At 43.3% G+C, this 13,012-nt stretch overlaps 1 protein-coding gene across 7 annotated transcripts in view; it reads right to left on the reverse strand.

Moving 5' to 3' along the window:
- The window catches only part of LOC135546480 (neural cell adhesion molecule 1-like), a 116,804-nt gene that overhangs the window by 26,750 nt on the left and 77,042 nt on the right, over window positions 1-13,012 (reverse strand). For 4 of the 7 annotated variants that reach the window (XM_064974934.1, XM_064974933.1, XM_064974938.1 and 1 more), the window contains exons 2-8: window positions 7,745-7,819; window positions 7,172-7,381; window positions 6,271-6,414; window positions 5,465-5,602; window positions 5,180-5,297; window positions 4,325-4,485; window positions 3,932-4,074 (exon numbers count right to left, since the gene is read on the reverse strand). In XM_064974934.1, the coding sequence (XP_064831006.1) occupies window positions 3,932-4,074; window positions 4,325-4,485; window positions 5,180-5,297; window positions 5,465-5,602; window positions 6,271-6,414; window positions 7,172-7,381; window positions 7,745-7,819 (989 nt within the window). Of the gene's footprint in view, window positions 1-1,382; window positions 1,407-3,931; window positions 4,075-4,324; window positions 4,486-5,179; window positions 5,298-5,464; window positions 5,603-6,270; window positions 6,415-7,171; window positions 7,382-7,744; window positions 7,820-13,012 lie in introns of all 7 variants that reach the window. The other 3 variants (XM_064974931.1, XM_064974936.1, XM_064974935.1) reach the window with 1 other exon arrangement.

Consider the following 13,012-nt stretch of genomic DNA (forward strand, 5'->3'; position numbering starts at 1 on the left):
AATATGCTGTGTAGAATAAAAAAATAAAACACATTCTTTATAAAGTAAAGCCTCTTAGGCTATAGTTATTAGTCATTACATACATTACCTAAGACAACAGTCAGACTCGAGTGGATGAGTGGAAGCTATCTGAGGGAATAATAAACTTTAACGCCGTGTCAACGGGGATAATGGTAATCCAGCACCTCTTTACACCATGTCTATGAGTACAACAGTCAGCAGACTGCAATGCAAAGGAACGTTAAAGCACTGAGAGAGGTGGCAAAGATATATGTAGCATGACACACTAGTGAAGAGCACACCACAGCATGCACATGCACACACACTTGTAACACAGACAAGATTTTCACAAATATCCCTCAACACCAATTCCACATAGGAAAAACAAAACCACAATTGTCATGCTGATAGCCAAAAAGCAAATACAACAACACTGATTAAAATAATAGGCCTATATGAACAATTCACCATAATAGCTGGATAGATGACTGTGGCACATATTTCATGTGAGAGTTGATCATTAGCTTCCCCTTTCACCTGTCTACCAACCTATTTGAACCACAGCCGCTGTGATAAGTGTTGCTAGCACGGCAGAGATGAGGGACAGCCAGGTTAAAAAACAATTAGCAGCCATTTTCCAAATCACGCTATCCTGGCTTCTTGTAAAGAAGACATTCCCTCCGGGATCATTGCCCACGAGACCCACAGTGCCAGGCCACAGCTGTGAAGGCCACACCTTAATGCTCCTGTTTTTAAATATGTTCCTAATGATAATTCAATGCAGGCTGCTAATAATTTCTTCACCCACCACCATGGAGAGATCGCTATACCAGTACAACACAGGTGCAAACTCAGGCATTTTGCTTTTGGCTTCAACCTTGACAGAATGATTGATGACAGATATGCAATGAGACAGATCGTCTACATGAGAGGACAGAGAGGGACACAGACTGAACAACAGTATGGCACGGAGCTGCCCCGATGCATAGAGACGGAGATGATCGGACCGGGAATGGCAACACAGAAATGAGGAGGTTCTCTTTTTAAGGTCATTACGGTAACCGTTTTCTCTTTTGACCTCAGTTGACAAGGCAGAGGAAACCCCCAAAGTTCAAACACCCAGAACCACTCTTTTATGTAAGGACCAGTGCAACGAAAAAGTCAGGCTATATTTGGAAAAGATGCCATTTTGGAATCGATTTCATAAACCCTGATAATATAGCTTGAGGATTTTCAAGGAATATTGCCTGAAGCGCAGACAAGAAAATTCGATAAAAATACTTATTTGATCCTATCAGGGTTTTTGTCGAATCTCATACCCCATACGCAATTTGTTCTATCAACTGATTTTGTTCCATTTCTGTGCCACACTGATTTCATACCTGATAGATCCTGTTTAGATGTGCCTGCGGGGGAGAGAATGTAGCGAAGTAAACGGACCTTCCCGTGGGCTCCACCTATCCACACTCCTCCTATCCTGTACAGGTACCTAGAGAGTGTCTCTGATTAAATGGCCCCACCCATTACCTGTCTATTGGACTAGATTAGATCATTGGTACTACAGGGAAGTAGCTACAGTGCCTTCGGAAAGTATTCAGACCCCTTGACTTTTTCCACATTTTGTTAAGTCACAGCCTTATCCTAAAATTACTTTTTTTAAAGGATCCTCAAAAATCTACACACATAATGACAAAGCAAAAACAGGTTTTTAGATTTAAAAAACAGAAATACCTTATTTGCATAAGTATTCAGACCCTTGCTATGAGACTTGAAATTGAGCTCAGGTGCATCCTGTATTCATTGACCATCCTTGAGATCTCTCTACAACTTGATTGGAGTCCACCTGTGGTAAATTCAATTGATTGAACATGATTTGTAAAGGCACACACCTGTCTATATAAGGTCCCACAGTTGACAGTGCATGTCAAAGCAAAAACCAAGCCATGAGGTGGAAGGAATTGTCCGCAGAGAGCCGAGACAGGATTGTGTTGAGGCACAGATCTAGGAAAGGGTATCAAAACAGTTCTGTAGCATTAAAGGTCCCCAAGAACACAGTGGCCTCCATCCTTAAAAGGAAGAAGTTTGGAACCACCAAGACTCTTCCTAGAGCTGGCTGCCTGGCCAAATTGAGCAATCGGGGGAAGGGTCTTGGTCAGGGAGGTGACCAAGAACCCAATGGTCACTCTGACAGAGCTCTAGAGTTCTTCTGTGGAGGTGGGAGAACCTTCCAGAAGGACAACCATCTCTGCAGCACTCCACCAATCAGACCTTTATTGTAGAGTGGCCAGATAGAAGCTACTTCTCAGTAAAAGGCACATGACAGCCCCTTGGAGTTTGACAAAAGGCACCTAAAGACTCACAGACCATGAGAAACAAGATTCTCTGGTCTGATGAAACCAAGATGGAACTTTTTGGCCTGAAAGCCAAGTGTCACCTCTGGAGGAAACCTGACTCCATCCCTATGGTGAAGCATGGTGGTGGCAGAATCCTGCTGTGGGGATGTTTGTCAGCGGCAGGGACTCGGAGACTAGTCAGGATCGAGGCAAAGATGAACGGAGCAAAGTACAGAGAGATCCTCAGACTGGGGCGAAGGTTCACCTTCCAACAGGATAACGACCCTAAGCACACAGCCAAGACAACGCAGGAGTGGCTTGGGACAAGTCTCTGAATGTCCTTGAGTGGCCCAGCAAGAGCCCAGACTTAAACCTGATCAAACATCTCTGGAGAGACCTGAAAATAGCTGTGGAGACACCTGAAAATAGCTGTGCAGCGACGCTCGCCATCCAACCTGACAGAGCTTGAGAGGATCTGCAAAGAATGGGAGAAACTCCCTAAATACAGGTGTACCAAGCTTGTAGTGTCATACCCAAGAAGACTCGAGGCTGTAATCACTGACAAAGGTGCTTCAACAAAGTACTGAGTAAAAGGTCTGAATACTTATGTAAATGTAATATTTCAATTTTCTTTCTATAAATTAGCAAACATTTCTAAAAAACTGTTTTTGCTTTGTTATTATGGGATATTTTGTGTGGAATGATGAGCGAAAAATGTAATCAATTTTACAATAAGGCTGTAAATTAACAAATTGTGGGAAAAGTCAAAAGGTCTGAATACTTTCCGAAGGCACCGTATATGGACTATGTGGCATTGTATGAAAATATAAGATTCATAGTTGACTGTATGTAGCAATCTGCAGGGGACTAGCAGAGGCTGCTGTAAGGACATAGGTCTAAGCTGCTATAGGGACATAGGTCTAAGCTGCTATAGAGACATAGGTCTAAACTGCTGTAAGGACATAGGTCTAAGCTGCTATAGGAACATAGGTCTAAACTGCTGTAAGGACATAGGTCTAAGCTGCTATAGGGACATAGGTCTAAACTGCTTTAAGGACATAGGTCTAAGCTGCTATAGGGACATAGGTCAAAGCTGCTATAGGAACATAGGTCTAAGCTGCTGTAAGGACATAGGTCTAAGCTGCTATAGGAAGCTGCTAACATAGGTCTAAGCTGCTATAGGAACATAGGTCTAAGCTGCTGTAAGGACATAGGTCTAAGCTGCTATAGGGACATAGGTCTAAGCTGCTGTAAGGACATAGGTCTAAGCTGCTATAGGAACATAGGTCTAAGCTGCTGTAAGGACATAGGTCTAAGCTGCTATAGGGACATAGGTCTAAGCTGCTACATGTATAGGGAAATAGGCCTAAGCTGCTATAGGGACGACGTCTAAGGTGGGATGGTAACTAGGTAGCTACTAGGTAGTAATATGAACTTCTATTAGCTAGATGCAGCTTTGGGGTCATACTTAATCAGCAGAGATGAACCTGGCTAAGGGAGCCTTGCCATGTTTAAATGAAACACATCCCCTGAGTGTCCCTCTGCAGTGGGGACACAGCCCCAGGCTGGCCTCTCTCTGTGGGCTGCCTCTACTGTACCTGCTCTCCCTCAGTGAAGGGGCGCAGGCCAAAGCTCCAGTTGATGGTGGGGGTGGGGTCCCCTGACGCCTCACAGGTCAGAGTCACCTGCTCAGCCATCTCAGACGTGCTCTGGTTCAGCAGGAAGGTGATCTTAGGTTTCACTGTAGCAAAGGCAGACACACACAGAGCCATTATAACCAACCTGCAGTGACACTCACCTGTATGACCTACAGTAGAGCTACATTCACAGTATGCAATCCCATAGTGACATCAATCACCTGCCAGATCTGATGATAGTACTTAAAACCTAGAGTTATAATCACAACATAACCCCCAAAATAATCCAATGTTAAAATCCTCCCACTGTGAATAAATATAGACAAACCATGATTAACCATCACAAACCCTCACCAAACACTCTAAGGCTGACTTCCTGTTCGCTCTCCCCAGCCTTGTTCTTAGCGATGCAGGTGTACTCTCCCTCATCCAGCTTGGCTACCTCCATGATGGTCATCTCTGAACCGTCCTTATTAAAGCTGTACTTGTCTCCTGACTCCAGAAGAACACCGGCTCTGGGAGAGAGAAAGGGAACACACACACACACACTGATTATTCTGATTACAATCAGCTTTTGTGAAACAAAGAGAATCAGATTTGACGACACAACTAAAATAAATCTGCTGCTAACTACGCTTGATGAGAATTTTTATCTAATAAATAAATAAGTATTTTTCCCTCTGTGAAGTAGGTCAAACAGACTTAATTCAAATTATCTCAATTCATTGTTTATCAAAGTAATGTTTCAGTGTGACATTGAATCGCTATTTCCGATTTAATGACAATAAATATTTTTAATCCAGTCATCAATCATGATCTCTATAGTCTATACCAGAGAGCCATTTATTTATTGGCACTGACAATGACCCCTAGGCTCAAAGCTTATCACCTTGACTGATGAGTTAAAATAGCTCTTCCCCCTTTACCTAAGACTCAACCCCAAAGACAAGTGTCACATGGAGTTCACACCAGTCCTTTCCCACACCTAGCAACAAGGGGAACAGCTCCTCTAACTCTTCTAAGAAGGTGAGAGTAATACACTACACTGCCAACAGAAAACCTAGGGCAGGGGACTCGCATTACCTGCATTGGTGTTGGTAGCCTATGAGTTCCATGGTCAGATGGACATCTGCAAAACACTGGTTAGTGGCATATAAGTCTACCAGCCTTGAGTGTGTGCATAAGAGAGAGTATGTGCTCCAGTCTTACCGTGCCCAGGTCACCATGGGCTCTGGGTATCCATCAGCAGCACAGGTCAACATGGCAGACTGGCCCACGCCTGCTGTGGCATTCACCTCAGACTGCCACACCCGGATGGTAGGGAGCACTGAGGGAGGGACATTAACACACCTGAGACCAAGTTATTACGGCTGAAATCCAGCCCACAGTCATCTTCTGTCTAGGATGTTGATAGATGGCTTAACACCACAAAATGGTGTCAAAACCATGAAAAAAGTGACAAGGGAATAGAGCCGGAAGAAGAAGTGGGCTGACCGTTGACGATGACCCTAATGATCTTGAGGTCAATCTCTCCCCGGGCCATGAGGCGGCCCTCACAGGTGTACGACCCCTCGTCTGTCTTCTTGATGCCTCGGATCTGCAGGTGGTTGTTGGGCAGGATCTTAAAGCGGACTGAGAGAAGGATCAGATCAGAATTAAATTGTAATGTATGAGTATTCTGAGGGATAAGAAAGGGCTTTTCAGACGGAGACCCCTTAACTCAAAATCTCACTTTCTATGGAAATTCTTTAATTAAAGTGTTTAAATACCCATACCCACCAGTTATAACATTTGTCAAAGAATTGCTCAAATGGAACATTGTCTGACAGCTGGATAGGGACTTTTCTGACATGGTTGAGTAACAACGGGTGACAAGGCTGACAGTCAAAGAGGTGGGGGAGTGCAAAAAGGAAACAGCAGAAATATAGGAACCCTTTAGCATTACACAATTCTGATAACTTTACCAAAATTCACAGGTTTTCCACAAATCCGTCTTTTAGATTTAAGTAGGAAATCCTGCTTCCTTCAGCAGCGGCAGGGTAGCCTAGTGGTTAGAGCGTTGGACTAGTAACCGAAAGGTTGCAAGTTCGAATCCCCGAGCTGACAATGTACAAATCTGTCATTCTGCCCCTGAACAGGCAGTTAACCCACTGTTCCTAGGCCGTCATTGAAAATAAGAATTTGTTCTTAACTGACTTGCCTGGAAAAATAAAAAAGGGGATTTGTGGAAAACATGGGTATTTGGGGAAAGTTACTGGAATTGTGCAACCCTACTCCAGGCTAAATGGCATCTATCTCACCATCCTTCTCCATCTGAATCTTTGCTCCTTTGTGTTTCCAGATGATGGTGGGGGGAGGGGAGCTGATGACATCACAGACAATGTTGGCATTGTCCCCTTCATTGAACTCTTGGGGGGAGGGGGCGTTCTTGAAGGTGATCCTTTCTACAAGACAAAATACTAGAATGTTTTCAACCATTTAAAACCATGAAGAACATAATGTGTGTGTCTCAAATGACACCCTATTCCCTACGTGGTGTACTAGTTTTGACCAGGGCCCATAGGGTGCACTACATAGAGAATAGGGTGCTATTTGAGCCGTAGCAATGGGTTCATTTAACTGTTTTCCCCTACACCTCAGCCTCTTAACTGCCTTTATTCTAAACACATTAGCATGTTGTGCCTAGTGGGAAACCATAAAGGGTTGAGATGATGGACTGCTGATGCTTGGCAGTGTTTAGCTATAGAAACCATTAGTCAGAAGACATGCACAACAGACATTAGGCCTTGTCGTAATGGGCTTTGGAGGGGTTTATTGAACTGATGAAAAATCTATCTCCAGCTGAAAAACAGAAAATAAAGATATTTTTCCCTCAAGCCCTCAATAAAAAGTTTGAGCTTTTCCTTCATAACTAAACCGAAGGTTAAGAACATTTCAGCTTAGGGTTCTTAATATAACAATTTAACGCTCTGTGATCAGGACATCCCCCTGAGTTTTTATACTATGTCATAATGCAAACACACACTGGTTTTGAACAGGACATCTAGCCTGCGTACCAAATGGCACCCCATTTGCTAAATAGTACACTACTTTAGACCAGGGCCAATGGGACTCTGGTCAAAAGTAGTGAACCTTATAGGGAGGGATTAGGTTGCCCCTTTGGACACATCCCTAGAGAATGAAGAAGGAGGAGCAGTTTACGGTAGAACTTGACGTTGACGGTGGCTTCTGCTGACTGGTCTCCGTTGGTGGCCAGACACTTGTAGGTCCCAGCGCTGTCCACCCCGGCCTTGTAGAGCGTGAGCGTGGACGAGGACTCGTCGTTTCGGGTTACGGTGATCTCTGGTTTGTTGGGCTCTATCTTCTCCCCGCTCGGAGAATACCAGTCAATTTCCTTTGCTACCCCAACAACTGCACATAGACAAGAGACGGTTACATGTGTTTGTTTTTGTATCGAACTAGAATCATTAGGATTAAACATTTCGCTATCACAATGTTGAATCTGTAAACAAGAGACAAATAAAGAGCCAAAAAGACAGCTATCAACCTAGGAAACAACCTATACACCTTATTAGGTATTAGTACTCCGTTATCCTAGAGAAGGTTACAGCTACCTTGTTCCTGTCTAGTGGCTTGACAACTGTGGTCTACACACAGCATATCAGGACAGGACACAAAAGGTCACAGTGTATAATCAGTACTGCACAATGGGATCCAAATATTTCCAAAGAGGCAGTAGTCTACTACAGTATAATGATAGAGGGGCAAGCTTACTTTCACACAGAAAGAACTTGGACTCTCCGACACTGATCTCTCCCTGGGTGGGGGTGATCTCCACTTCCAGACAAACTGAAAAGAGAACAAAATAGGGACATTAGACAGAGGAGAACTTGGAAGCAGTGTTAAGTGTGTGTGTGTGTGTGTGTGTGTGTGTGTAGAGAGAACATTTCATTGATGACATATGATATTAAAGCTTATGTCTGCAGCGCTGTTCTACCTGTAACAAAAAAGGGTTCCCCTATGGGAACAGCCGAAGAACCCTTTTAGGTTCTCGATAGCACCTTTTGAACAGGGCTAGTAGCTCTGGTCAAAAGTAGTGCACTATATAGGGTATAGAGTGCCATTTGGGAGGCTGGCCTGGACGCCTCCACAGCAGCAACATCCTACTGTACACCATGCTCGGATGAACCAGTAGAAAACATATGAAATGGTAAACAAAACACAGGAAAGAGAGAACTGGCTGCAAAGAGAGAGAAAGTACTTTGTCCATGCCTAAGGTGATACAGTAGCCTCCATCTCAGCATGCAGGTAGGTAGGTAAGTTAGCATGCAGGTAGGTAAGTTCTACTGCTCTTATTGACAGTGGAGCAGCCAAGGGGGAGAAACAAAATCAATCGTTTCAACACAGAAATCTATTCCAAGCCATGGCTCAGGCCTCAGAGAAGCACCTCTGGCAGATCGATTGAGACTTTATTTTATTGACTGGTAAGACCACGGTAAGACTATGCACTTCACTGACACCTGCAGAGTAAATCCTTGTTCACAGAGGTAGTTTGAAGTGACTCAAATCCATTTTCTTATTAGAATCTCATATTTGTCCTGCAGTCTAAACAGGCAAAAAGCACATGGAATCAGATGTTTCAAACCACATTTCAAACCACCTAGGAAGGTGGTTTGAAATCAGATATAAATCAGATTCCTGGCCATGTGACCTGTGTCTGAATGGTCATATCTGATTTATCTGCCCTTAAGTGATATCTAGACTGTTATTTGGTATATCCTGTTGCTTTGTAGCTACACTGTTGACAATTTGACAAGAACATGTGGTAGCTAACTAGCTTGTTAATTGTTTACAAACAATGAGGGAATGTGCTAGCAGGCTAAACAGCTACCTTGTTAGCTAGTTGTCTGCTGTGGCTAGCCAAAAACTGACTCGTTTTGAAAGTTAGAGTATCTTATCGTTTGAGGCTTTAAAAATGTTCTTACACTATGATTTTGAACATTCAAATCAACAGGGAGACTTCCATGGCAGGCATTGTTGTCACAGCTTGCTAGATGCTACACTACAACTTCTGAGTGTACACAAACTCGCCACTACTATGTCAACTAGCGTAGCCAGTCAGTCTGAACACATAAATCCGATTTAGTCACTTGTAACTTGCTGTTTTGAACAGTCTAAATACCAGAACAGATTTGAAAAACAAAACTGATTTGAGCATTAAGGCCTGTAGTGTGAACAAGGCTTTATTAAAGACAAGGGAATACAGATCAACCATCTAGTGATGGTAATGTGCTAAGAAGAGATGGGCAAACCCCTTACTGAAGGACTGCGGCATATCTAATAATTTTTTTAACCTTTATTTAACTAGGCAAGTCAGTTAAGAACAAATTATTATTTACAAACCTGGACGACGCTGGGCCAATTGTGCGCCGCCCTATGGGTCTCCAAATCACGGCCGGATGTGATACAGCCTGGATATCAATATGTATTTGTTGGACATTTCCTATAAAATATCTGATTGCATCAGACGTGATTGATGTGAGATGTTATCTACCAACCATATAATCCAAATTCATCAACCCAGAGAAATAACATTCTGGAAATGGCACTTCTAATTTGTAACACTGTCAACTCAGCTCTGATTTCAGATTTATAGAGCTCTAGATAGCGAAGAACCATACATCATCAGATTGGGCTAGTTATCACAAAGTAACGTGGAATCGTTAAGACAACAAGCGGCATAAAAGCAAAATGGTTACACAAACTGTGTAGCCTACCCTTGGAAGAACTTTGTGCCAATCAACTTCATATCAATTCTATGGGGAAAACACCCTACTTATAACGCAGCTTTCAGTATGATGAATCCCATGGGTAATTCACACACTTGGAAGAATAACTTAAGACACATACAAATGTGTGTTTTACAGACTTGTTAACGTTCTGCTGTGCGTTGTGTTGCTAACCTTACTTTGCTACCTGACAACTTTACGGCTTTTACTTTTTAATTACCATTTATATTTTTAGTTTTTCCCTCACTCAACTTTTTTTTTTCATTCAACTTCTTCACTCCAGAGTTTATCTTGACATGGTTCGTCAGGACCTCCACCAGCCGAAGCTAAGTAGTAACATTAACATGATGCCATCTAATTGCAGTCGTTGTACTCCTAATATACAGGAGAACGATTGCCTTACGCCGAGGATAGCTGTGCTTTTCTTTTGAAAAAGCTATTGTGCAGCAACTCACTGCCTTCCTGAAGACAAGCAATGTATACTAAATGTTTCAGTCTGGTTTTAGACCCCATCATAGCACTGAGACTGCACTTGTGAAGGTGGTAAATTACCTTTTAATGGCATCAGACAGAGGCTCTGCATCTGTCCACGTGCTCCTAGACCTTAGTGCTGCTTAGTGCTGTTCCACTGATGTCAGAAGGTGAAATCACCAATTTGTAAGTCGCTCTGGATAAGAGCGTCTGCTAAATGACTTAAATGTAAATGTAAATTATTTTGGAGAGAATGGAAACCCAAATTGGTCTACACGGACAAGTTATGGCCTGGTTTAGATCTTATTTGTCAGAAAGATATCAGTTTGTGTCACGGTTTTCTGTAGGCAAAGGAGAGTCAGACCAAAATGCGGCTTGGCTATTTCAATCCATGTTTAATGAAAACAAAGTGAACGCGAATCAAATACAAAAACAATAACCGTCATACGAAACAGCCTAACACTGGTGCTAAGTAACACACGACAGAAAAAGGACATAAGGACAATCACCCACAAAACCCAACACCAAACAGGCTACCTAAATATGGTTCCCAATCAGAGACAATGACTAACACCTGCCTCTGATTGAGAACCATATCAGGCCAAACACAGAAACAGACAAATTAGACACACAACATAGAATGCCCACTCAGATCACACCCTGACCAAACAAAACATAGAAACATACAAAGCAAACTATGGTCAGGGTGTTACAGTTTGTCTCTGTGAATGGTTTGTCCTCTGACAAAACAACTGTACATTTCTGTGTTCCTCAAGGTTCCGTTTTAGGACTACTATTGTTTTCACTATATATTTTACCTCTTGGGGATGTAATCTGAAAACATAATGTTAACTTTTACTGCTATGCGGATGACACTGGATGTACATTTCAATGAAACACTGTGAAGCCCCAAGAGTGCCCTCGCTGGAAGCCTGTGTTTCAGACATAAGGAAATGGATGGCTGTCAGGCTTTTAAACTCTGACAACCTTTTTTTTGCTACTTTTAAACTCGGAGATGCTTGTTCTAGGTCCCAAGAAACAAAGAGATCTTCTGTTGAATCTGACAATTAATCTTGATGGTTGTACAGTCATCTCAAATAAAACTGTGAAGGACCTCTGTGTTACTCTGGACCCTGATCTCTCTTTTGACAAACATATCAAGACTGTTTCAAGGACAGCTTTTTTCCATTTACGTAACATTGTAAAAATCAGACATTTTCCGTTCAAAAATGATGCAGAAAAATTAATCCATGCTTTTGTTACTTCTAGGTTAGACTACTGCAATGCTCTACTTTCCAGCGACCCAGATAAAGCACTAAATAAACTTCAGTTACTGCTAAATACGGCTGCTAGAATCCTGACTTGAACCCAAAAAATGTATCATATTACTCCAGTGCTAGCCTCCCTACACTGGCTTCCTGTTAAGGCAAGGGCTGATTTCAAGGTTTTACTGCTAACTTACAAAGTATTACATGGGCTTGCTCCTACCTACCTTTTCGATTTGGTCCTGCCATACATACCTACACGTACGCTACGGTCACAAGACGCAGGTCTCCTAATTGTCCCTAGAATTTCTAAGCAAACAGCTAGAGGCAGGGCTTTCTCCTATAGAGCTCCATTTTTATGGAATGGTCTGCCTACCCATGTGAGAGACACAGACTCGGTCTCAACCATTCTAGTCTTTATTGAAGACTCATCTCATTAGTAGGTCCTATGATTTAGTGTAGTCTGGCCCAGGAGTGTGAAGGTGAACGGAAAGGCTCTGGAAAAACAAACCGCCCTTGCTGTCTCTGCCTGGCCGGTTCCCCTCTCTCCACTGGGATTCTCTGCCTCTAACCCTATTACAGAGGCTGAGTCACTGGCTTACTGGTGCTCTTCCATGCCATCCCTAGGAGGGGTGCGTCACTTGAGTGGGTTGAGTCACTGACGTGGTCTTCCTGCCCGGGTTGGCGCCCCCCCTTGGGTTGTGCCGTGGCGGAGATCTTTGTGGGCTATACTCGGCCTTGTCTCAGGATGGTAAGTTGGTGGTTGAAGATATCCCTCTACTGGTGTGGGGGCTGTGCTTTGGCAAAGTGGGTGGGTTTATATCATGCCTGTTTGGCCATGTCCAGGGGTTCGTCGGATGGGGCCACAGTGTCTCCTGACCCCTCCTGTCTCAGCCTCCAGTATTTATGCTGCAGTAGTTTGTGTCGGGGGGCTCGGGTCATTCTGTTATGTCTGGAGTATTTCTCCTGTCTTATCCGGTGTCCTGTGTGAATTTAAGTATGCTTTCTCTAATTATCTCTGGCCACCCCTCATAGCCTGGTTCCTCTCTAGGTTCTCCCTAGGTTTTGGCCTTTCTAGGGAGTTTTTCCTAGCCACCGTGCTTCTACACCTGTATTGCTTGCTGTTTGGGTTTTTAGGCTGGCTTTCTGTACAGCACTTTGATATATCAGCTGACGTAAGAAGGCCTATATAAATACATTTGATTTGATCAAAATCAAATTTACAATTTACATAGAGCTGTTTGGAAACAGCATCACACCAGAAAGTATACTCATAACAAATGTCTGTCTCCATTCCACTTCACAGGATAGATTCATACGTTCAGCTTTCTCCCACACACCATCAGCACCACCCCCTTCTGACTGGAGAAGACAGCCCTCCGAGACCAGGCTCATTCACCAGCCTTTTGTCTGGTTATCCCGAGTGATGCTGTGAGGAGCCTGGTGAGAGGGCCAATATGAGACCATGTCTGCATCCCAAATAGCCCCCTATTCCCTATGGGCCCTGTTCAACAGTA

Source organism: Oncorhynchus masou, chromosome 9 (assembly GCF_036934945.1).
Source record: "Oncorhynchus masou masou isolate Uvic2021 chromosome 9, UVic_Omas_1.1, whole genome shotgun sequence".
Classification (NCBI taxonomy): Eukaryota; Metazoa; Chordata; class Actinopteri; order Salmoniformes; family Salmonidae; genus Oncorhynchus; species Oncorhynchus masou.